Raw genomic sequence first — 25,855 nt, forward strand, 5'->3', positions numbered from 1 at the left:
TATCTTTGGTCTTTTGTATCGTTTTTAAACTAATACACGGGGGTTTAACTTTCCAAAGAAATTTAGTGATAGAGGACTCCAGAGATCTAAACCAGTCAGATGATGGTTTATTTGGGATCATTGAGTATAAGTAATTGGTTTTTGGCAAGACCTTCATTTTTATTGAAGCAACCCTGCCCATGAGTGATATGGGTAGAGATTTCCATCTAGCGAGATCATCTTCCACTTTTTTAAAAAGTGGAATGTGGTTTAGTTTTTTTAAGTCTGCCAATCTAGGAGAAAAACTAATACCCAAGTATGTATTAATCACTCACTGTAGTAGTGTATTAAAGGAATTGTGGAAAGAACAGTTAATTGGAAGAACTGTCGATTTCAACTAATTTATAGAATAATCTGAAATTCTTGAGAAAGAATTTATCAATCCAATTACCTGAGAAACAGAGGTTTGCGAATGCTGGAGAAAGAGTAATACATCATCTGAATAAAGACTTATTTTATGCTAATAAGTTTTAAACCAGCCTAGTGCTGTTTTCCTGATCTCTACAGCTTGTTCCAGACTTTCTAAGAGAATATTGTTATCCACTGAATCAAATGCACCACTGAGAACTAACAGGACAGGTACAGATACAAGTCTAATATCTGATGCTAGGAGAACATCATTAGTGACTTTCAGTGGAGCTCTCAGTGCTATGATGAGCTCTGAAACATGACTGAAACTCTTCAAACAGATCATTGCTGTGTAAATGCTCACACATTTAATTAACAATTAGTTTCTGAAGAATTTTAGGTAAGAACAGAAGATTGGACAATAGATCTGTAATTTATTAAATCATCTTGATCAGGCGAAGCTTTCTTAAGTGAAAGTTTAATTACAGCTACCTTAAAGCGTTGTGGTACATATCCATTTACTAAGGATAGATTAATCATATCTAAATGGAGCTGAAATCAGAGGGAACACTTCCTTAAATAATTTGATTGGGATAGGGTCTAATATACAAGTTGAAGGTTTAGACAAAGCTAATATTGTTGACAACTCAGGAAGCTCCACAGAATTAAAACAATCCAAACACAGATGAGGTTCTACAGTTACTTCCAATGTTGTCTCACTTGTTGAGGATGAAGTAATCATCTTCGGGAGTATGTCAATGATTTTATTTTTAATAGAATCAATTTATTTAAAAAGAATCGCATAAAGTCACGACTGCTGAGAGCTAAGGGAATGGATGACTCAACAGATCTATGACTGTGTAAGTTTAGCAACTGTACTGAAGAGAAACCTAGGATTATTCTTATTCTCTTCAATTAATGGTGAGAAAAAAGCTGTTCTAGATTGGTGAAGTGTCTTTTTATACAACAGTAGGCTATTTTTCCAGATTTAGTAGAAATCCTCTAGGTCAGTAGAGCACCATTTTCTCTCCAATTTTCTGACATTGTGCTTTAAAGTACGCAGCTCTGAATTAAACCAGGGAGCCAGCCTCCTATAAATAATTACCTTCTTTTTCAAGGGGGCTGCATTGTTTAATGCACCACGCAATGATGAAGTAACACTATGAACAAGGGAATCAATTTGTGAAGGGGAAGAAACAAAATTATTGCCCAGAGTTATTAGGAATCCTCTAGGTGTCATTTTTGCATGTTTCGCTCGGGGAAGCTGAGAGTATGGAGTCCAATGGCTGCCAGCAAAGCCTGACTGGAAATCTTGGCAAAGAAGGCGAAGTCAGGTAGGTACTTTCAAAGGAGCTTGAACTGGGTCCAAAGCTGAACCTGGAAATAAGCAAGGACAAGACTGATAAGTCGAACCTTAGCAAAACATGAATGTCTTAAACTTGGCCGGTTGAATGTTATCACAGAGGCAAAATACTCAGGCGTCGAAGTGCTGGCAGCATGCTCCTTTTAAACCTCCCAGATTGATCATGGAGATGGAAAACACCTGTCCTAACCCAACAGAGCACAAGCGACACTTAGGGGCGAAACGTAGTTAATAGCAGGTACAAAAATACAAGCAGCCGCTCCCAGAACCCAACACTAGGTGTGTAGACCACCGTTTTCTCTCCAGTTTTCTAACATTGTTAAGGTATGCAGCTCTGAATTAAACCAGAGAGCCAGCCTTCTATAAAAAATTACCTTCAATGAGAAAGTAAACCAATGAGAAAGTAAAACTATGAACAAGAGAATAAATTTGTGGAGGGGAAGAAACAAAATCATTGGCCTCATCTGTGTTTCTCTGTGATAATGAAGAAACTAAAAGTGGAACAGATTCTTTGAAGGTTGTTAGAGCATTGTCTGATAACGATCTCGTCGTCGTCGTCTTCCGCTTTATCCAGGACCAGTTCAGGCAGCAGACACCCAGACGTCCCTCTCCCCAGACACCTCCTCCAGCTCCTCTGGGGGGAGCCCAAGGTGTTCCCAGGCCAGCCGACAGACATAGTCCCTCCAGTGTGTCCTGGGCAGTATCCTGGGCCTCCTCCCGGTTGGACGTGCCTGGAACACATCCCGAAGAAGTCGTCCAGGAGGCATCCGGTATAGATGCTGGAGCCAACTCAACTGGCTCTTCTCGATGTGGAGGAGCAGCGGCTCTACTCCGAGCCCCTCCCGAATGGCCGAGCTCCTCACCTTATCTCTAAGGGAGTGCCCAGCCACCCTACGTAGGAAGCTCATTTTAGCCGCTTGTATCCGGGATCTCGTTCTTTCGGTAATGACCCAAAGTTCATTACCATAGGTGAGGGTAGGAACGTAGACCGACTGGTAAATCGAGAGCTTCACTTTTCGGCTTTGAGGCAGCCGCACCGATCCGTCTGTCAATCTCCCGCTCAATTCTTCCCTCACTTGTGAACAAGACTCTGAGATACTTAAACTCCTCCACTTGAGGCAATAACTCCCCTCCAACCTGAAGAGGACAAGCCACCCTTTTCCGGTCGAGTACCATGGCCTCGGACTTGGAGGAGCTGATCTTCATCCCAGCCGCTTCACACTCTTCATCCCAGCCGCTTCACACTCGGCTGCGAACCGCCCCAGAGCATGCTGTAGGTCTTAGCTAGAGGGGGCCAGCAGGACAACGTCATCTGCAAAAAGAAGAGACGAAATCCACTGGTCCCCAAACCAGACCCCCTCCAGCCCTTGGCTGCATCTAGAAATCCTGTTCATAAAAGTTATGAACAGGACCGGTGACAAAGGGCAGCCCTGCCGGAGTCCAACATGCACCGGGAACAGGTCTGACTTAGTGCTGGCAATGCGGACCAAACACCTGCTCCGCTTGTCCATACTGCTGGAGCACCCCCCACAGGGCATCACGAGGGACACAGTCGAATGCTTTCTCCAGGTCCACAAAACACATGTGGACCAGTTGGGCAAACTCCCATGAACCCTCGAGTACCCTATAGAGGGTATAAAGCTGGTCCAGTGTTCCATGGCCGGGATGAAAACTCCTCCTGAAGCCGAGGTTCGACTATCGGCCGGACTCTCCTCTCCAATACCCTGGCGTAGGCCTTACCAGGGAGGCTGAGGAGTGTGATCCCCTTGTAGTTGGAACACACCCTCCGATCACCCTTCTTATGAAGGGGGACCACCACCCCAGTCTGTCAGTCCAGAGGCACTGTCCCCGACCGCCACGCAATGTTGAAGAGGCATGTCAAGCATGACAGCCCCACAACATCTAGAGACTTGATGTACTCAGGGCGGATTTCATCCGTGCCACCGCCGAGCTTTTTAACCACTGCGATGTCTTCAGCCAGGGTGATGAAAGAGTTCAATCCCTAGTCCGCAGCTTCTGTTTCCACCAGGGATGCGTAATGGCAAGATTCAGGAGATCCTCGAAGTACTCCTACCACCACCCAATAATGTCCCCAGTCGAGGTCAGCAGCTTCCCACCCCCACTATAAACAGTGTTGGCGAAGCACTGCTTCCCCCTCCTGATGCGCCGCATGGTTTGCCAGAATTGCTTTGAGGCCAACCGGTAGTCCTTCTCCATGGCCTCACCGAACTCCTCCCAGGCCCCAGTTTTTGCCTCTGCCACAGCGACCACGCTTGGCCTCATGGTACCCGTCAGCCCCCTCAGGAGTACCACAAGCCAACCACAGCTGATAGGACTCCTTCTTCAGCTTGACAGCGTCCCTCACTGCCGGTGTCCACCACCGGGTTTGGGGATTGCCGCCGTGACAGGCACCGCAGACCGCATCGACAACAGATGCGGAGAATATGGTCCACTCGGACTCTATGTCTCCAACATCCCCCAGAATCTGGTCAAAGCTCTCCCGGAGTTGGGAGTTGAATACATCCCTGGCCGAGGGCTCTGCCAGCGGATCCAACTCACCGCCAGGTGGTGATCAGTGGACAGCTCAGCCCCTCTCTTCACCCGAGTGTCTAAAACCTGCGGCCGAAGGTCTGATGATACGACAACAAAGTCGATCATTGAACCCCTGCCTAGCGTGTACTGGTACCAAGTGCACTGATGGACACCCTTATGTTTGAACATGGTGTTCATTATGGACAACCCATGACTAGCACAGAAGTCCAATAACAAAGCACCACTTGGTTTCAGATCGGGGAGGCCATTCCTCCCCTGCAGGTGGTGGGCCCACTGGGGGATGGCTTCGCGTCTCTCGTTCGGGCTTGGCCTGGTCGGGTCTTGCGAGGAGCAACCCGGCCACCAGACACTCCTCAACGAGTCCTGACCCCAGGTCTGGCTCCAGGGTGGGACTCCGGCTCCGCCATACAGGGCGACGTCACGTGCCTCGATCTAATAGTCCTCATGAAGGATTCTTGAACCGCTCTTTGTCTGACCCATCACCTGGAGCCTGTTTGCCATGGGAGACCCTACCAGGGGCATTTAATCCCCAGACAACATAGCCTCTAGGATCATTCGAGCACTCAAACCCCTCCACCACATTAAGGTGGCGGTTCAAGGAGGGGCTAATGATTTACTATAATGAAATTCTCTCTCAGGTGTGGAGTTTCTCTGAGAAGCCATCTTCTTGGTTAAATAAAACTAATGAAGTAATATGAAAATTTAAATAATTTACATAACCTTTAGTGTTTGTAGTTTTTGTGAAGCTATGTGTATTAAACTTTATGTATGTTTTAACGGAATGTATTGTAATGTGTGGAACTGAACCCCAATACAAGCTTTGGCTCATTAAATGCTCCTGGCTCCAAGGTCAAGATTCATAAGGAAACAAATCAAAATTCCAACAAGGAAGTTGCAAGCTTCCTTTTCAGGTACAATTAACCTTTTATATCTAGACTGATTAGAGCTCTTTTAAACTCGGTACCTTTCTTTATATCAGTTTTAATTTATAGATTCATAGAGATGCTGTATAAATTGATTACCCCTATCTCTGCTGTCAGCCTGATACTGTGGGTCATTTACCCAGAACCCCATATATTTGCTGGTCTGTCTTTGAAGTGGGGTCATTAAAAATGTTTAACAGCTCTCCATCACGCTGAGTTCGTATCAGCTGCACTTTGCCACCATCTATTAGTCATTAATAGGTATAATATAAATAAGATCGTTCTTTAGTGAAGTGTGGACTCACCTGTGCTTCTTGAAGAAAGGTAACGATTTCATCCGTATGTTGTCTTATCTACAAACAGAATATGTTATGACTTAGAGAGAAATTTAATAGCATTTTCATATCAACAGAGCTGTTCACCCAACAAAAAGCTGACTATAGTTTCAAAACCTACTTACATCCTGTTCTCAGCATTATTAAATGCAGAAAGAAAATCCAAAAACAATTAATACTCAATAAGAAGCCGTTGTTTCATTAGCAGCTCCATGTACATGTCAGCTCATATTGACAATTTTTAATTCGGAATTTCAGATCTGCAGAAGTAGATTGGTCGGAACTTCATACAGAAAAAATGGTAAAACTACTCCCAGGTAAGCCGTCTTCATTCATTCTTCAGTGACATTTATACAGGTCCTTCTCAAAAAATTTGCATATTGTGATAAAGTTAATTATTTTCTATAATGTAATGATGAAAATTTTATATTCATATATTTTAGATTCATTGCACACTAACTGAAATATTTCAGGTCCTTTATTGTCTTAATACAGATGATTTTGGCATACAGCTCATGAAAACCCAAAATTCCTATCTCACAAAATTAGCATATTTCATCCGACCAATAAAAGAAAAGTGTTTTTAATACAAAAAACGTCAACCTTCAAATAATCATGTACAGTTATGCACTCAATATTTGGTCGGGAATCCTTTTGCAGAAATGACTGCTTCAATGCGGCGTGGCATGGAGGCAATCAGCCTGTGGCACTGCTGAGGTCTTATGGAGGCCCAGGATGCTTCGATAGCGGCCTTTAGCTCATCCAGAGTGTTGGGTCTTGAGTCTCTCAACGTTCTCTTCACAATATCCCACAGATTCTCTATGGGGTTCAGGTCAGGAGAGTTGGCAGGCCAATTGAGCACAGTGATACCATGGTCAGTAAACCATTTACCAGTGGTTTTGGCACTGTGAGCAGGTGCCAGGTTGTGCTGAAAAATGAAATCTTCATCTCCATAAAACTTTTCAGCAGATGGAAGCATGAAGTGCTCCAAAATCTCCTGATAGCTAGCTGCATTGACCCTGCCCTTGATAAAACACAGTGGACCAACACCAGCAGCTGACACGGCACCCCAGACCATCACTGACTGTGGGTACTTGACACTGGACTTCTGGCATTTTGGCATTTCCTTCTCCCCAGTCTTCCTCCAGACTCTGGCACCTTGATTTCCGAATGACATGCAGAATTTGCTTTCATCCAAAAAAAGTACTTTGGACCACTGAGCAACAGTCCAGTGCTGCTTCTCTGTAGCCCAGGTCTGGGGAATGCGGCACCTGTAGCCCATTTCCTGCACACGCCTGTGCACGGTGGCTCTGGATGTTTCTACTCCAGACTCAGTCCACTGCTTCCGCAGGTCCCCCAAGGTCTGGAATCGGCCCTTCTCCACAATCTTCCTCAGGGTCCGGTCACCTCTTCTCGTTGTGCAGCGTTTTCTGCCACACTTTTTCCTTCCCACAGACTTCCCACTGAGGTGCCTTGATACAGCACTCTGGGAACAGCCTATTTGTTCAGAGATTTCTTTCTGTGTCTTACCCTCTTGCTTGAGGGTGTCAATAGTGGCCTTCTGGACAGCAGTCAGGTCGGCAGTCTTACCCAAGATTGGGGTTTTGAGTGATGAACCAGGCTGGGAGTTTTAAAGGCCTCAGGAATCTTTTGCAGGTGTTTAGAGTTAACTCGTTGATTCAGATGATTAGGTTCATAGCTCGTTTAGAGACCCTTTTAATGATATGCTAATTTTGTGAGATAGGAATTTTGGGTTTTCATGAGCTGTATGCCAAAATCATCCGTATTAAGACAATAAAAGACCTGAAATATTTCAGTTAGTGTGCAATGTATCTAAAATATATGAATGTTAAATTTTCATCATGACATTATGGAAAATAATGAACTTTATCACAATATGCTAATTTTTTGAGAATGACCTGTATATTAACTGATTCGTAGGTCATTCAAAGCAAAATCTGCAATAATCATTTTATTGTATTCAAAATATTTACTATTGTCAAGCTGTTGCTGCTCCTCTTTCTATTCAACTCTGTCATCATCCCCATTATGTATAATTTGCACAGTATTAGAAATTTGCCCAGATTTATACATTGACAATTTTTTTCTTAATCCTGTGAGGCATCTTCTAATGTGCTTTCTAATCTTAGAGAAATCCTAAAATTGGCTGAGAATGAAGCAGTAGAGCTTTTATGATATTGGTTTTATGTGTTTAGATGTTCAGGCACTGAGACATTCATGTGTCCTCAGGCAAGACACTGCATATAAGGCCTGATCTTCAAAAGGTTTGCATGTACGAAATCATGTGCAAACTGGGTTACGTTCTCAAAGCTGATCTACAAACCAGGTGCAAATCGAATTGCATGTGTAAAATCAGTGGAACTACGGTGGCAAACTTTTTAGCATGTTTGCCTTTATACAGATAATGGAGAGAGAATCGCCTGCACGTGTCAACAGATTTGAATTGTCAAAAATAATAAAAATAGATAAGAATAGAGGATTCTATGTACTATTATCTAAGGTCTAATTTGGATCTAAACACAAACAGAAGCCATGACATATCTCCTATGATAAAGCTCTTTGCAACACTTTTATCTTATGTCTGGATCATTCCCACACACCATCGCTGTTAGTGAAATCATCTGCTGCTGAAACACAAACCTGATCGTGCTGAAGTGAGAACATGACTGGTTATCTGCCAAAGAGACACACAGCCTGTGTAAGTATGATTGCACATCATATTGTGCTGTGAGGCTGATAATATAATTCATTAGAAACAAATAAAACATTATAATGTTGATTCATTCCTTCATTTGCAAACTGGTTGCTAAAACTGGTTGCTAAAACTGATTGCTAAAACGTTTTAGCAGGTGAAAAAAATCACCGTTTTAAGGCAGCCTATTCCATGTGGTGAGATGGTTTAACTTTGTCATTAAACAAAACAAATTACATTAGTAACATTGTGGTAATGCAGAGCAGTTGGAGCTGGATCAGTTCGATTACATTTTTGAAAGTGAACATATGCCGGGGGAGGATTTATACAGTGAAAAAATTAGTGTAACCAAACAATTTAAACAATCAAACATGTCGTAAATCGTTAAAATATTGGCAAAACAAATGCAGTAAAATCATTGGAAAAATATTTATTTCTATATACATAAATGTTCAATTTACTTTGCAGGACAGTTATGTGATCTTGTGTTTTTTAAATTAGCAAAGCCATGATATAAAAATGACAAACTCTTACCACAAACTATTTTTTTGTTGGTACCATTACATTCAGGTATAAATATTGTGGCTGTTTATGATAAACTCTGAACTCTTCAAACACATAAAGAGAACATGGTGAATCTTTGAAAAGGATTAAAGGTTCAAGGGAGACAGACCTCTAATAAATTCATTTGTATAGATATTTGTCTTTGTTATTAGTTAATATTGATTGGCCAATTTCTAAGCTGCAACCGTTCCGAGTTACGTTTAGCAACACAGTTAACAAACTGTGCGGGCTCCTATGGTGTTGTCAGCCAATGCAACACCGAACAGCTGCCCCGTTGCTCACCGAGGGCGCTCGCCACTTTGGACACAACTCTGCCCTCCTACGTAGTAGACTAAAATCCATCATTCTGATTAAAGGCGAAACAGGATGCAGTCTTTTCCTCACTGGGTCCGTCCGGACCACAAACAAAAAGCATCGGTTCGCAGAACAAATTCAAATTCAGCCTACTGCATGCACAGCTGCGCACTCAGAGGCGCCCTGCGTGAATGAACAGAGTGGAAATAATCTCGTCAGGGCAGAAACTGAGATGACAAACCTTCTGCTGTGAATAGAGACGACAAAAGTAAACAAACTGTAACAGTCCAGAAAAGTAGGAGCAGAACAGAACAAAAGCAAAAAAATCAGCAACTCGATATTTCATAGTGATGTAGCGCAACAACCCCTGCATGTTTCAAGCAACATAGCTTTTAATTGCTTTTCCTCTGGTTCAGTTGGGGGCAGTAGCAGCCAGGCAGTAGCACACATAAGGCGCTCATACCGCATTTTCACCTGTTTTCTATTGCACTAGCAATCTTTGTAGATCGTGTGCAACACGCTCACTTATTACATGTGTATTTTTATTTTGCACAAACAATTTAGGGCTCCTTATTTGGAATCTTTAAAGATTAGGCCCTTACTGAAGAGTCAGGTATACTGTGATCTTATTTGTTCAATTTGTAGAAGTTGGTACCTCAATTATTATAGGTTAATTACCTAAAAATTGTTTGCATTAACTTCCGTTGTAAGTACGTACAATTAATGAGATAAAATAAAATAGCAACATAAGAAATGAAGAATTTGCATATAATTGTGCTTGAACAAAAATGTCAGATGCTGTTATGATTTCCTGTCAACTGTCTAGTGAATATGAGAAAAAGTCCAGTTCGCTCTAAAATGAAAATTTGCCAGTATGAATGCAGTAATTGAATTGAAGTAAACAAACCTAATACATCTTACAAAGTCCTATTTGAATATAGAAAATGCATGGGGAAAAGTGTAACAGATTTAAAAATGGTCACAAAATGCGCCACATTTTTGTATAATTACATGACAGAAAGTCCAATGTATCAATTATAGAAAAAAAATTGAAAACTGAAAATGGTTTCAATATGTTTTGTCAAGAGCATTCAACAAACAGCACAATTTTTTATTTCTTCTATCAGGTTATAAAGGGGCTAACAGAAATAGCACGACCAAATCATTATTAAAATACAGGATGTGGTCTTACTAGATGTTAGAAACAACTTTTTCTGGCATTTGGAACCAGACCATGAACAGGGAGCTCAGTTTGCTTAAGTGCACAACAAACGTGTTTTGTTTCTCTACTACAATGAAGACCAGGTGGCTACATGATTTTGTTTTTTGAAAATGTGACATTTATGTATGTAATATTCATGTTTTTTGTCCCTCTCTCTCTTTTGCTGTTAGCTGTAGTGAGCTTCCTGCTCGTTTTGCACATCGGTAAGTTTCTGCTGTAAAAGAGACATTGATTTATTTTTTTAGATTGAATACTAAACATCTTTCTGGTGTCCTCAGCTTCATCCAGTAAGCTGGTGTGTCACATGACCAACTGGGCCCAGTACAGACCCACCATTGGTAAATTCACACCAGACAACATTGATCCTTTCCTCTGCACCCATGTCATCTATGCTCTGGCCACCATCGACAGCTTCAACCAGATTATTCCCACTGAGTGGAATGATAAGGAACAATATGGCAGCCTTAACAGCCTCAAGAATTAGTGAGTTTACATAATCACACATTTTGAGATTTCTATATTCACCATGTCCAAAAGCATCTGTCTGCAATAACTGGTATCATTTCCAGCCAGTTAGTTAGTTAAAACATTAGTTAAAATAGGAAACCATAGAAACAATGCCAAAAGAGGTAAAAAATGAACATGTTATGGTAAGCAATCTATTGAAAATATGTTTACTTTTGAAGTATTTACACATACCTTTACTTTAATAAGGAAGTAAAAAAGCCAGTCAAATGTGCATCTTGTTTGATGTCTGGTAATGTAACATATCCCTCTATCTTAATGTAGGATGCTATTAATTTTGTTGAAAAATAAACAAAACAAATACCCTCCATGGCTGAGTTGAAAACTAGGCTGGCTGGTCTGACTGATATACAAGAGTACAAGATAACACCCTATGGAGTATGGGAACATAGGTGTATATCTGACATTCACCTCCAGCCTGTGATATGTTGAATCAATTTGTAACTTGAAATAAAGTATGTTTTTGATTAACACTGTGGTACTGCACGACCTGTACAGAACAAAAAGAAATGCTGAATGCTGTTCTTTAGGTTTATTAAAAGTGTAAAATTTGTTATTTTATTGTAAAATCATTATCACAATATATGGCATTTCATTAGTTCATCCAGTGTTACACAAACACATTAAAACAAACACTTAAAATTAAAGTAGGCTAAGTAGCTCAGGTGACTGTGGCACACTGAGTACAGCAGTAGTCTTGCTATTGTCACATGTAGATGTGCCCCTGTTCAAGGCATTTTACCTTAAGTTGCCAGGCCTGCCGATAGGTTTGCCGGGGCCTGGGACAGCCACCTGCTGTCAATATTACATTTTTCTAGCCTTCTGCTAAGCTCTATACCTAGATAGGTTTGACATGATTAACATGAGAGTAATTGTACATTCTTTTTTATTTAATTATTTAGTTATTTAACTCTATTTTCTGTCTATTCTACGTCACTTAGCAACCCTGCACTGAAGACTCTGCTGACTGTTGGAGGCACTGTAAAGGGAGTCAGCCCGTAGGTTACAATTTAAAAACATTTGTTGTTGTTTAATCTAATCAAAGTATTCTATATAATGAATACTTATTTTTTTCCCTTTCAGATTTATTGCCATGGTTGGCAAACCTGAGAGTCGGGAAGCCTTTGTTAAGTCAGCAATCACCTTCCTGCGTACCCACAACTTTGACGGGCTTAACCTTGACTGGGAATATCCTGGACACAACGGCAGCCCACCCAAGGACAAAGAGAGGTTCACTCTGCTGGTCGCGGTTAGCTTGCCCTTCATTACTACCCTTTTAACTGATTAAACAAGGTTTCTAATGTGCTGTTTTTTTATAATAAATTTGTATTTATCTTCAGTTTTGGTGAAGTTTATCGTTGGTCAGATGAAGTAATCCAAGTGTAGATGAAACCATCCATTTTGTTTTCAGTTAATTCATTTAAGTGACAAAACAAGAAAAATCATTCAGTTGCTTGACAACTATTGTAATCTTAATACTAAGATTAACATATTGGAAATTAAAACAGTACAAATAATTTCTCTGTGGTCAATCAGATGTAAAAAATAACTAAACAACTGCTCAGTGTACATTTTATCTTTGTGACTCTAACCACAAACCAGATTGCAGTACCAGGGGTAGCAAGCAGAAGCTTGATAAAGCTGATAAAGCATGGATGTCTGCTTCTATGTACAGGAACTGGCTAAGGCATTCCAGGATGATGCCACAGAAAACAAGACAAAGCTGCTACTTTCAGTCAATGTGGCCGGCTTCATTTCAACCATTGACGGAGCATACGAGATTAACAAGATTGCACCGTAAGTTAGACTGTCCTGAAGCCATTTATGCTTGTACCGTGTTTCCCAGCAGTTAGCTCAGAAACAGGCAGTTGTCATCCTCAGCTCTGATGTTGAGCTAAAGGAGCTTCAAACATGGCAGATGAAAAATATTTATATATATATGGTATCGCATGGTATCAAATTGCCTCATATATATATATATATATGAGGCAATTTGATACCATGCATATTTGCACTACTTCAACCCTGTTTTTTATCTGCTTTTGGGAAAACACTGTTTATATACATATTTTCAAAAAAATATATATTTTTTTTCATTTTCCATTTTAAACATTTATATTTAAAATGCCTTTATTGGGAACTATGTGGAACTGACGTCAAATTCCTTGTTTGTGTGCACAGACTAGGCAAATAAAGCTGATTCTAAAATTGTTCTAAATCCTTCATGGACTAATGTCAATGTGATGGACAGGCAGCAACAGAGAAGCCCTTCTCTTGGTCTTACTGTTAAAAATAGCATTTTCTTTCAAGTTTCAAAGAATTTTGCTGTCATTAAAATCAGAAATGTCATTTCTATCTGGATCTCAACAGTCACTTTGACTTCATGAACATCATGACTTATGATTTCCATGGACACTGGGAGGAAGTGACTGGACACAACAGCCCACTGTACCGCAGCTCTGTGGACATTGGATCACAGATACACTACAACATAGTAAGAAACTACATTACACTGGACAGCAGATATTTAATATTTTTAAGTTAACAGCTTGTAAACATGAAATGAATTTTTCCAGATAGGGTGTAGACTGAATAACAAATGTGTCAGTAATGCTGTAAAGTGCTATTTATTGTCATTCATTCTTCCAATAAGTCTTGTGTAGGGTGGAGTGTTCATTACTAAATTTTAACAAGATTGCACCGTGCGTTTGACTGTCCTGAAGCCATTTATGCTTGTATTGTGTTTCCCAGCAGTTAGCTCATGTTGGACTAAAGAAGCTTCAAACATGGCAGATGAGAAACATTTTTTGGTTACCAAGCTAAGTTAAAAGCTCTGGTTGATCTACCTTCCATACTCCTTACTGCAGTTTTGTAAAAAAGTTAGCTTTGGACATTTTATTACCACCCTGATGATGATCATCGCTGTGCAGGGTGGAAGAATATCCTAGTTCCTAGCCCAGCCTAGTTTATCACAGTTCCACTTATAATAAGTTTTATTTATTGCTTTGACTGTAAATATTCACAGATATAGCAAAGTAAGTATCTTCATGTAACTATTTCCTGACTTATAAAGGTCAACATACACTTCCACAAGAGGAAGTCATGGATTCTTAACTAAAAGTTTCTAGGCACATAGAATCTAACTTTTTTTTAACCAATTCAATGTGGAGCAAAAATAGGTCTTTAGAACTGCCTGACTTGTAAGTCTAACTAAAGATGTAGTTTGCTATTGTTTGTTCAACAAGTTTGAGTCAATGTTTTTATATCCAAATTGTAAAACCTTTCAAATTGTACTTTTCAACTGCTTTTCCATAGAACTCTTCTGTATCTTACTGGAGGATTCAGGGAGCACCAGCTGAGAAGCTGCTTCTGGGTTTTCCCACTTATGGCCGAACCTACCGTCTCTCCACATCAGCTAGTGGCCTGGGAGCTCCATCAAATGGCCCTGCAGATGCTGGACCCTACACTCGCACAGCTGGCTTCTGGGCCTACTATGAGGTATGGTTTCATGATTAAAGAATTTAGCTAAGTTTTTACTGAGCATCAGTAATAATGCTAATACTAAAATATCTTTGTAGAATCAGCTGATATACTGGTCATAAAAACAGTAAAAAGTAAACTTTAAAAAAGTAGACATTTGTCAACATTTCAAGAGGAAAAAACACATCTAGAATAGAATGTTGGATCAATAGATTAGATATAAAAATAAGTGTGCCAAGTCAAAACCTGTCTAGGAATCCCAATGCAAAATGTATACGACACAGTATTTTATTTCTGTTCTGTGTTCCCAGATCTGTGACTTCATCAACAGTGCAACCATTTCATGGATCTCTGAGCAGGAGGTTCCATATGCAACGCATGGCAGTGCTTGGGTAGGCTATGATGACAAGCGCAGCTTTTCTTCCAAGGTAAGTAAGAGCTTCAAATCTTTCTGCAAAGCTCTGTTTTTCATTCATTTGTTCATTCATGGACCTGCTTTAATCAGCCTGACAGCAATTTTATATTGATTCTCTTGGTGATCTTGTAGGTTCAGTGGATGACCAAATTCTCTTTGGGTGGTGCTCATGTGTGGACTCTGGACATGGATGACTTTAGCGGGTCCTTCTGTTCAGAAGGACCTTATCCCCTCATCAACCACCTCAGAATGTCAATGGGTAAATTTTATTCAACTGTGTCTAGCTTGTAGTATCTTCTTTTTTTAACCACCTAATCTATATTATTTTCTTGTCTCTGTATAAAGGTTTTGCTCCAAAGCCAACCACCACACCACGGCCCACAACCACCAGGGATCCCCTTGCCGATTTTTGCAGAGGCCGTCCTGATGGGTTGTATGAGAACCTAGCTGATAAGAACACCTACTTCCAGTGCTTCCAAGGAAATACTTACCTCCATCACTGTCAGCCTGGCCTCATCTACTGGGATTCCTGCAAGTGCTGCGACTGGCCCTAAGCCAACTAAGCATCAACTAGAATATACAACATACAACAATGGGGACACCCAGAGCTGTATGTCAGTAAAATAGGATTGAAGTGTTCATTACTGCTTTTACTTTGAGTAATGCTGCTCAGAAGCACAAAATAAAACGTCTATAAAATGTCTGTGTCTGGTTTATTGCTGATGATGTAAAGTCTTCCAATAAGTCTTGTGTAGGGTGGAGTGTTCATTACTAAATTTTAACAAGATTGCACCGTAAGTTTGACTGTCCTGAAGCCATTTATGCTTGTATTGTGTTTCCCAGCAGTTAGCTCATGTTGGACTAAAGAAGCTTCAAACATGGCAGATGAGAAACATTTTTGGTTACCAAGCTAAGTTAAAAGCTCTGGTTGATCTACCTTCCATACTCCTTACTGCAGTTTTGTAAAAAGGTGAGCTTTGGACATTTTATTACCCTGATGATGATCATCACTGTGCAGGGTGGAAGAATATCCTAGTTCCTAGCCCAGCCTAGTTTATCACAGTTCCACTTATAAGTTTTATTTATTGCTTTGACTGTAAATATTCACAGATATAGCACCCAGAGTTGTATGTCAGTAAAATAGGATTGAAGTGTTCATTACTGCTTTTAATTTGAGTATTGCTGCACAAAATAAAACGTCTATAAAATGTCTGTGTCTGGCTTATTGCTGATGATGTAAAGTTTTTGAACAAATAGATTTTATATTACATGAATTCAGTGGCGATTGCTCTAAGACTGCAAGGGAAGCTCGGCTTCCCCTAAAATGTTAAAAATATAAGTGATCAAATATATACTGCTGCGTGTACATGTCATTGACTAAATATGCGCTACAACGCGCTCAACTTTTGTTCAGAATCAGCTTCTTATCACTGGTAAAGATGCGGCTTTCCTCTCACTCGTTCCCGCAGCTTCACGGTGCTTTAAACTGAGTTCAATAGCGAAGCAAAAATGCTGGGCTTTGTCCCACCCATCGGATGCTCAGCGTCTCTGGGGCACTATGGGGCAGCCTCGGTTGCAGCCAAACAAGAGGAGTCATTGGATAAATACTGGGCTTTGTCCCGCCCATCGGACGCTCAGCGTCTCTGCGGGTCTATGGGGCAGTGGGCTGGCCTCGGCCGGCCCGGACGCTCAGCTTCTGCATGATGATTGGATGATCTGTCTGAGGCTGAATCCCTTTTTGATTGACAGCGAAATGAGCAAATCAGCGATCTTGAAATTGAGCTTCCCCTCCTCGAAAGACCAGCATCCGCCACTGCATGAATTACTGTTTACCTCAGTGCTTGGAGTGGGGCTGTGTGCTTGGCCTCGCTGTACGGAGCTACAGAACTCGTCAGGGAAGCTTCTTTTTTCTTTTCTTTTCTTGTTCTGTCCAGCAGAGTAGCACTTAGAATTGTTGTCTGAGTGCCAAGAAGCAGCCCAACAGATGTACTTTAACACTTAAATGCTCTCCTTGATTATTATAAAATAAACTTTATTAGAAACTGCTTTGGGATTATTTCAATTGCTACGGACATTGAGACAGAAATGAAAAGGAAAAAATAAGAAGCATGAAAGAGAAAGGTGGGGCAAAAAGAAAAAGGGAGAGAAGGAGAAAATAATGGAGGAGAGAAAGAAGGATGAAGAGATTAATAGATCACACCCTGCTTCCTTCTATACCTGCAGAAACATTCATATTAACAGTTTTTTACCAAAAAGTGCACAGTACTTATGAATGCAAGATGTAATTAGTGGTAAATGCAGCTCAATATAGAACATTTGTGTATCTGTTAACACTCTAATCTAAACACCTTTGAGTGTGAGCACGCTTGTGTATAAAAGGTTTTCGATAATAATATGCAAAAGCAAGTGTGAGGAGTCACAGACCTGCCCCCCTAGACCTGGGACAGATACAGGGGAGATCCAAGCCAGACTACCGCAACCCCCACACAGAAGAGCAGGGGAGAATCCCAGTTGAACCACCCAGCAGCCACAGTGCAGAAGGCCAACCGCTCCAGGCCAAGCACAACCCACCAGCCCCCCCAGTGCAGGCACAAGACATGTTCCACTGCCCCACCCGACTGCCCTACTGTTCTGAACCCAAGTGGTGTTTTGTTATTGGACTTCTGTGCTCGTCATGAATTATCCATAACTAACATGTTCAAGCATAAGGGTGTCCATATGTGCTCTTGGCACCAGGACACCTTAGGCCGCAGTTTGATGATTCGACTTTGTTGTCATGTCATCTGATCTGCAGCTGCATGTCTTGGACACTCCGGTGAAGAGGGGAGCGGAGCTTTCCACTGACCACTACGTGGTGGTAAGCTGGCTCCAATGGTGGGGAAGGATGCGGGTTAGACCTGGCAGACCTAAATTAATCTTAAGGGTCTGCTGGGAACACCTGGGGCAGTCTCCAGTGAGGTGGAGCTTCAACTCTCATCTCCAGGAGAGCTTCAAACACGTCCCGGGGGAGGTAGGGGACATGGAGTGGGAGTGGGCCATGTTCCGCGCCTCCATTGCTGAGCTGGCTTACCAGAGCTGTGGTCACAAGGTTGTTGGTGCCTGACGGGGCAATCCTCGAACCCGTTGGTGGACACTGCCGGTGAGGGGTGCCGTCAGGCTGAAGAAGGAGTCCTACCGGGCCTTTTTGGGGACTCCAGAAGCAGCTGATGGGTACTAGCAATCCAAGAGGCATGCGGCTCGGGTGGTTGCTGAGGCAAAAACTCCATGGAAAACACCTTTTGTATGGCTTCAAGGCAATTCTGGTCCACCATCCGGCGTCTAAGGTGTCTGTTTGTTTGGGGGAGGGAGGGGGGGTGAAGAGATACACCACCAACACTGTTTACAGTGGGGAGGGTGTGTTGTTGACCTCAACTCAGGACATTGTGGGTCGGTGGGCAGAGTACTTCGAAGACCTTCTCAATCCCACTGGCATGTCTTTCACTGAGAAAGTGGAGCCTGGGGACCTTGGGGCGGACTCTCCAATCTCTGGTGCTGAGGTCACCGAGGTGATTAAAAAGCTCCTCGTTGGTAAGGCCCAGGGGTGGTTTTTCAGCGTCACTCCTGGACAGGATATTTCTAATTTTGGCAATGTTCCGGAGATGAAAGAAGGAAACCCTTTAATATGGGATTTAAATGACATGTCCTGGTCAAAAATAACACCGAGGTTTTTTACTTTATTATCAGATTTAGAAGCAGAAACTTTAAAGTCATCCAAGTTTTTATGTCTTCAAGACATGCTTGTAGTCTATCTAACTGGTTCACAGGCGTGTGCAGGAAATGGACTACAGGTGCCGCATTCCCCAGGTCAAGCCACTTTTGAACCAGAAACAGCGGCAGAAGCGCCTGACCTGGGCTACAGAGAAGCATCACTGGACTGTTGCTCAGTGGTCCAAAGTACTTTTTTCGGATGAAAGTAAATTCTGCATGTCATTCGGAAATCAAGGTGCCAGAGTCTGGAGGAAGACTGGGGAGAAGGAAATGCCAAAATGCCAGAAGTCCAGTGTCAAGTACCCACAGTCAGTGATGGTCTGGGGTGCCGTGTCAGCTGCTGGTGTTGGTCCACTGTGTTTTATCAAGGGCAGGGTCAATGCAGCTAGCTATCAGGAGATTTTGGAGCACTTCATGCTTCCATCTGCTGAAAAGCTTTATGGAGATGAAGATTTCATTTTTCAGCACGACCTGGCACCTGCTCACAGTGCCAAAACCACTGGTAAATGGTTTACTGACCATGGTATCACTGTGCTCAATTGGCCTGCCAACTCTCCTGACCTGAACCTCATAGAGAAACTGTGGGATATTGTGAAGAGAACGTTGAGAGACTCAAGAACCAACACTCTGGATGAGTTAAAGGCTGCTATCGAAGCATCCTGGGCCTCCATAAGACCTCAGCAGTGCCACAGGGTGATTGCCTCCATGCCACGCCGCATTGAAGCAGTCATTTCTGCAAAAGGGTTCCCGACCAAGTATTGAGTGCATAACTGTACATGATTATTTGAAGGTTGACGTTTTTTGTATTAAAAACACTTTTCTTTTATTGGTCGGATGAAATATGCTAATTTTGTGAGATAGGAATTTTGGGTTTTCATGAGCTGTATGCTACAATCATCCGTATTAAGACAATAAAAGACCTGAAATATTTCAGTTAGTGTGCAATGAATCTAAAATATATGAATGTTAAATTTTCATCATGACATTATGGAAAATAATGAACTTAATCACAATATGCTAATATTTTGAGAAGGACCTGTATATATAGTAAAGAGAATTGACCCAAGTACTGAACCCTGTGGTACTCCACAATTAACCCTGGAGTTTAAAGATGATTTATCATTTACATGAACAAACTGGAATCTGTCAGATAAGATTTAAGCCAGCCTAGCGCTGTTCCCCTGATTCCTAGAGCATATTCCAGCCTTTCTAAGAGAATATTGTGATCGACTGTATCAAATGCAGCACTGAGATCTAACAGGACAAGTACAGACACAATTCCATTATCTGAGGCCATAAGAATATCATTAGTGACCTTGAGCAGAGCTGTTTCAGTGCTATGATGAGCTCTGAAGCCTGACTGAAACTCTTCAAACAGGTCATTGCTGTGCAAATGCTCACACATTTGATTAGCAACTATTTTCTCAAGAATTTTAGATAAAAATGGAAGATTGGATATAGGTCTGTAATTTTTCCAAGTAATCTCAATCAAGCAAAGGTTTCTTAATTAAAGGTTTAATTTCAGCTACCTTAAAAGCCTGTGGTACATATCCATTTACTAAGGATAGATTAATCATATCTAAAATGGGTCTGGTAATCAGAGGGAACACTTCCTTAAATAATTTGGTCGGGATTGGGTCTAACATACAAGTTGAAGGTTTAGATTAAGCTAATATTTCTGATAACTCAGGAAGCTCCACAGGATCAAAGCAGTCCAAACACAGATCAGGTTCTACATTTACTTCCAATGTTGTCTCACTTGCTGAGGATGAAGTAATCATCTTCGGGAGTATGTCAAAGATTTTCTTTTTAATAGAATCAATTTTATTTTGGAAGAATCCCATAAAGTCATGACTGCTGAGAGCTAAGGGCAGTCATGGCTCAAGGCTATGACTCTGTGGCAGTCATGGCTCAACAGAGCTATGAGTCTGTGTAAGTTTAGCAACTGTACTAAAGTGAAACCTAGGATTATTCTCGTTCTCTTCTATTAATAATGAGAAATAAGCTGTTCTAGCTTGGTGAACTGTCCTTTTATACAACAGTAAGCTATTTTTCCAGATTTAGTAGGAATCCTCTAGGTGTGTAGAGCGCCATTTTCTCTCCAATTTTCAAACATTGTGCTTTAAAGTACGCAGATCTAAATTAAACCAAGGAGCTAGCCTCCTATGAATAATTACCTTCTTTTTCAACGGGGTCTGCATTGTCTAATGCACCATGCAATGATGAAGTAACACTATGAACAAGAGAATACATTTGTGAAGGGTAAGGAACAAAATCATTGCCCTCCACTGTGGTTTTCTGTGATAAAGAGGAAATCAAAAGTGGAACAGATTCTTTAAAGGTTGTTACAGCATTGTCTGATAATGATCTACTATAATGAAATTTTCTTTCAGATGTGGAGTACTCCGTTAAATTAAACTCAAAGGTTATTAAAAAATGGTCAGACAGGACAGGGTTATGAGAAAATATTGTTATGTCTTTACACTCAATGCCATATGTCAACACAAGGTCCAGAGAATGAAGACAAAGGTGGGTGGGTTTGTTAATGTTTTGAGCAAAGGCAATTGAGTCTAAGATAGCATTAAAGGCTACATTTAGGCTATCACTTTCAGTGTCAACATGAATGTTAAAATCCCCCACTATAATAACCTTATCTGTATTTAACACTAAATCAGATAAAAGGTCTGAAAACTGATATAAAAATTGAGAGTAAGGGCCTGGTGGACGGTACAAAACAACAAAGAGAAGTGGTTTTAGGTCTTTGCAATTTGGATGAGGAAAACTAAGGATTAAATATTCAAAAGAGTTGTAGCTATTGATTGGTGTGGGACTAGTCAATAAATCGGACTGAAAGATGGTTGCTACTCCTCCTCCAGTATTCTCCCAGTATTTCAAGGAATGTGAAAATTTAAATAATTAGTAGGAGTTGACTCATTTATAGTAACATAATCCTCTTGCTGCAGCCAGGTTTCTTTGAGGCAAAATAAATCAATCTGATTGTCACAAATCAGGTCACTAACAAGCAACATCTTTGAAGAGAGAGATCCTATGTTCAGTAAGCCACATTTAATTGTTTTATTTTTTCTTTTTAGTCTGAGTTGTGTTTATTTTTATGAGTTTTTCCTGATTTTGTCATTTGAGATTATTTTTTAATCTATTCAATTTTGGCCATGGGCGAGACACTGTCTTAATAGGGTAATGGGTGGGTAGCAGTGCAGCAGCTGCAGAGAGGAGTGTTAAACTACGACCCTGCTTCCTGAACCCTGGGTTATCAGAGATTTGGAGAACTATAGGGGAGTCACACTCTTAAACCTCCCTGGTAAGGTCTATTTGGGGGTTCTGGAGAGGAGGGTCCGTTGGATAGTCGGACCTCAGATTCAGGATGGACAGTGTGGGTTTTGTCCTGGCTTTGGAACACTGGACCAGCTCTACACCCTCAGCAGGGTCCTGGAGGGTGCATACGAGTTCGCCCAGCCAGTCTAGATGTGCTTTGTGGACTTGGAGAAGGCGTTTGACTGTATCCCTCAGGAATCCTGTGGGGGGTTCTCCGGGAGTATGGGGTACCAGGCTCTTTGATACGTGCTGTTAGGTCCCTGTATGACCGGTGTCGGAGCTTGGTCCGCATTGCCGGCAGTAAGTCGGACTCGTTTCCGGTTAGGATTGGACTCTGTTAAGGATGTCCTTTGTCACCGATTCTGTTCATAACTTTTATGGACAGAATTTCTAAGCGCAGCTAAAGTGTTGAGGGGATCTGTTTTGGTGGCCTTAGGATTGCATCTCTGCTTTTTGTGGATGATGTGGTCCTATTGGCTTCATCAGCTCATGATCTACAGTTCTCATTGGAGCAGTTCGCAGCCGAGTGTGTAGCGGCCGGGATGAGAATCAGTGCCTCTGAGGCCATGGTCTTGAGCCGGAAAAAGGTAGAGTGCCTTCTCCGGGTCAGGGGGGGGAGCAGGAGATCGATGGATGTATTGGTGCTGCATCAGCAGTGATTAACAATGCTTTTTGGTGGGGAAAAGCCATGCAGATTCAACCTATGCAGGCTAAAGCTAACCAGCCAATAGGCAGAAGCTGACGCCTGAGGACACAACCCCTCCTCATTTGCATAATGAGGCAGAAATGCATACAGTAATGTTAAAAGCACAAACATAAATTAATAGTATTGAACAAATAAATAGAATAAAACAATACTAAAAATATTAATACATACATAAATAAATACATTTAAAAATAAATCATTAATAAAAAAAATTTGAAAATATTGATGGATAATAAAGTAATTATTACAAAGGTGAATAAATAAAGAAGCTAAACAAATTAGATATATACATTTATGTCTCATTAAATATTTAATTAGTGCCTACATTTATTTTTTTACTGTATTTTGTTTATTTTATTGTATCATTATTTATTTATTGGGCATTTATTTATTTCTGTACTCGTACTCGTACTCGTCGTCTTCCGCTTATCCGGGACCGGGTCGCGGGGGCAGCAGACTCAACAGAGAAGCCCAGACGTCCCTCTCTCCAGACACCTCCTCCAGTTCCTCCAGGGGGAGCCCAAGGCGTTCCCAGGCCAGCCGAGAGACATAGTCCCTCCAGCGTGTCCTGGGCCGTCCCCTGGGCCTCCTACCGGTGGGACGTGCCTGGAACACCTCCCGAGGAAGGCGTCCAGGAGGCATCCGGTATAGATGCCCGAGCCACCTCAACTGGCTCCTCTCGATGTGGAGGAGCAGCGGCTCTACTCCGAGCCCCTCCCGGATGGCCGAGCTCCTCACCCTATCTCTAAGGGAGTGCCCGGCCACCCTACGGAGGAAACTCATTTCAGCCGCTTGTATCCAGGATCTCGTTCTTTCGGTCATGACCCAAAGTTCATGGCCATAGGTGAGGGTAGGAACGTAGACCGACCAGTAAATTGAGAGCTTTGCTTTTCGGCTCAGCTCTCTCTTCACCACAACGGACCGGCACAGCGCCCCCATTACTGTGGCAGCCGCACCGATCCGTCTGTCAATCTCCCGCTCCATTCTTCCCTCACTCGTGAACAAGACCCCGAGATACTTAAACTCCTCCACTTGAGGCCTTTTATTTATTTCTGTATGTATTGTTAATTATGGCCTGATTGCTCCTCCATAATTTCCGACTGAAATTAGAGTATAGCTCTACAGTTATCGATTTTTGACGAAAATTCAGAATGAAAGACTCACCCTCACTAACGGCTCCATCCATTGACTCCTCCATGCATCTCCCCTCCATCCAATCAGCGTCAAGTGTTATGATTCTGGCACGTCTGTTCTACCCTGTCTCCCTGGCTGCAATCAGCAAATCAGATGCACCTGGTGCAGTGCAGTGCAATCTGTGGAATGCCAAGCACCTGTGTCTTCCCTAATATATACTGACTCTGACAAGCAGACAGTGCCAGATTTTTGATAGCCATTCGTGTGAGTAGATATCCAGCGTTCCTTCCTGTCTGATCATTGTTCTTGACCTTGCCTTGCCTTTTGGATTTATGCCTCTGCCTGCTCCCTGTCGGACTGTTTGGATTTTGGTTGTCGACCTTGTTTCCTGCATCTGGTTTATGCCTCTGCCTGCCCCTTGCCTGACGCCTCTTGTTCCGATCGTTGACCCTGTTTCTGTCCTTGGATTATTGAGCCAGCCTAGCCCTCGGATTATTCAGTCACTTCTTACCTGTGCTGTGGAGATCACCGCCTGCCGCCCACTGACGTTTCCCCTCTGGGTTTCAAGTTCCACTCAAGACAAAAGCAGGTTAGTGGCTTTTCTGATCCCTGCAAAATCTGGAGAGACTACAAGTCACTAATCCCTCTTTCTGCCTCAGTGATTCCTGGAAGCTGTGAGGAGTGTTACCTGAGTGATGTTTCCCTGTGGCTGAATAAACCTTTTAAACTTTCAGTACTGTGTCTGGCTGAATCTTGGGTCCGCCTTTTTCTGATTCATAGCAGTCAAGTGTGCATGTACGGTGGCCGGGGGGTGCAAAACACTTTTACAAGTACCGAAACAAATTTACATTTCAGAAAACAAATTTACATTTCAGAAAATCAACCGGAAAGGGAATGTACCAACGCCGAGGCTAACCCGGAAGTCAGGCACAGGGGATGCATCCTTCGAAGGCCGTATTTGTAGGCCGATTACGTTATAGCGCGGCGACGAAGGCTGTCCCAATTCATGAATCATTTCGAGACACCCTCAAATGCAGCCGACAAATGTGTCCTTCTTTTGCCCGATTTGAAGGATGGGTCGTGAGTATCCTTCGCAGCCCATCATTTCCCATCATTCATTGCGGGTCGAAGCAGATTGGGCAAGCAGGGGAAGCCATGGCGGACCATAGCAGCAAAAGCTGTGAGTAAATTGTGGAAAATTACATTTTCTGTGACACAAATTAACTTCTACAATGTTTTTAGTGCGGGAATATAACTGTGTAGACGTGAAATATCTGCTTGATTTATCTAGACATCGCTTAATTTCAAACGTGCTCCGACGTGTTCAGAGTTTTCCGTTCCCGGTGTAGTAACTGGCTCGCCTCGCCAGCCTTCCCGGCGGTGAGGCGAGCTAAACTTGGAGATGGTGATTGAGAATAAGTAAGCTTTTCAATATTAATTTTTAATGAAGAAATGTGCTATATGTTTTAAAAGTTTATTTATAATTCAGTTAGCATTATAATTTCTGATTCCAGGTACAATCCAGAGACAATCATGTACAGGTAAAAAAGATATTTGATTTAACTAGCCAATAAACAAAGAGATAGCAACTTTATGGCTAATGTATGTCGACATATATACAGGTCCTTCTCAAAAAATTAGCATATTGTGATAAAGTTCATTATTTTCCATAATGTCATGATGAAAATTTAACATTCATTTATTTTAGATTCATTGCACACTAACTGAAATATTTCAGGTCTTTTATTGTCTTAATACGGATGATTTTGGCATACAGCTCATGAAAACCCAAAATTCCTATCTCACAAAATTAGCATATCATTAAAAGGGTCTCTAAATGAGCTATGAACCTAATCATCTGAATCAACGAGTTAACTCTAAACACCTGCAAAAGATTCCTGAGGCTTTTAAAACTCCCACCCTGGTTCATCACTCAAAACCCCAATCATGGGTAAGACTGCCGACCTGACTGTTGTCCAGAAGGCCACTATTGACACCCTCAAGCAAAGAGGGTAAGACACAGAAAGAAAGTTCTGAACGAATAGGCTGTTCCCAGAGTGCTGTATCAAGGCACCTCAGTGGGAAGTCTGTGGGAAGGAAAAAGTGTGGCAGACAACGCTGCACAACGAGAAGAGGTGACAGGACCCTGAGGAAGATTGTG

General features: G+C 41.9%; 1 protein-coding gene across 1 annotated transcript; it reads left to right on the forward strand.

Annotated features, from left to right (window-relative positions):
• The first annotated feature begins 5,502 nt into the window (after nt 1-5,502).
• Nucleotides 5,503-15,475, forward strand: chia.1 (chitinase, acidic.1). The gene is made up of 12 exons (XM_047346551.1): nt 5,503-5,550; nt 5,820-5,878; nt 10,525-10,557; nt 10,633-10,837; nt 11,821-11,877; nt 11,963-12,128; nt 12,555-12,676; nt 13,250-13,373; nt 14,195-14,377; nt 14,671-14,787; nt 14,907-15,033; nt 15,120-15,475. The coding sequence occupies exons 2-12, from the start codon at nt 5,860-5,862 to the stop codon at nt 15,326-15,328; spliced, it is 1,362 nt and encodes a 453-aa protein (XP_047202507.1). The 5' UTR covers nt 5,503-5,550; nt 5,820-5,859; the 3' UTR covers nt 15,329-15,475.
• Nucleotides 15,476-25,855: the final 10,380 nt, after the last annotated feature.

The sequence above is a fragment of the Girardinichthys multiradiatus genome, chromosome 20 (genome assembly GCF_021462225.1).
Source record: "Girardinichthys multiradiatus isolate DD_20200921_A chromosome 20, DD_fGirMul_XY1, whole genome shotgun sequence".
Classification (NCBI taxonomy): domain Eukaryota; kingdom Metazoa; phylum Chordata; class Actinopteri; order Cyprinodontiformes; family Goodeidae; genus Girardinichthys; species Girardinichthys multiradiatus.

Excerpts from the sequence above, each read along its gene's own strand:
- chia.1 (XM_047346551.1), top strand. Across the intron at positions 12,129-12,554 it reads GGTTCACTCTGCTGGTCGCG|GAACTGGCTAAGGCATTCCA; the intron begins GTTAGCTTGCCC and ends TTCTATGTACAG. Across the intron at positions 14,788-14,906 it reads AGCGCAGCTTTTCTTCCAAG|GTTCAGTGGATGACCAAATT; the intron begins GTAAGTAAGAGC and ends GTGATCTTGTAG.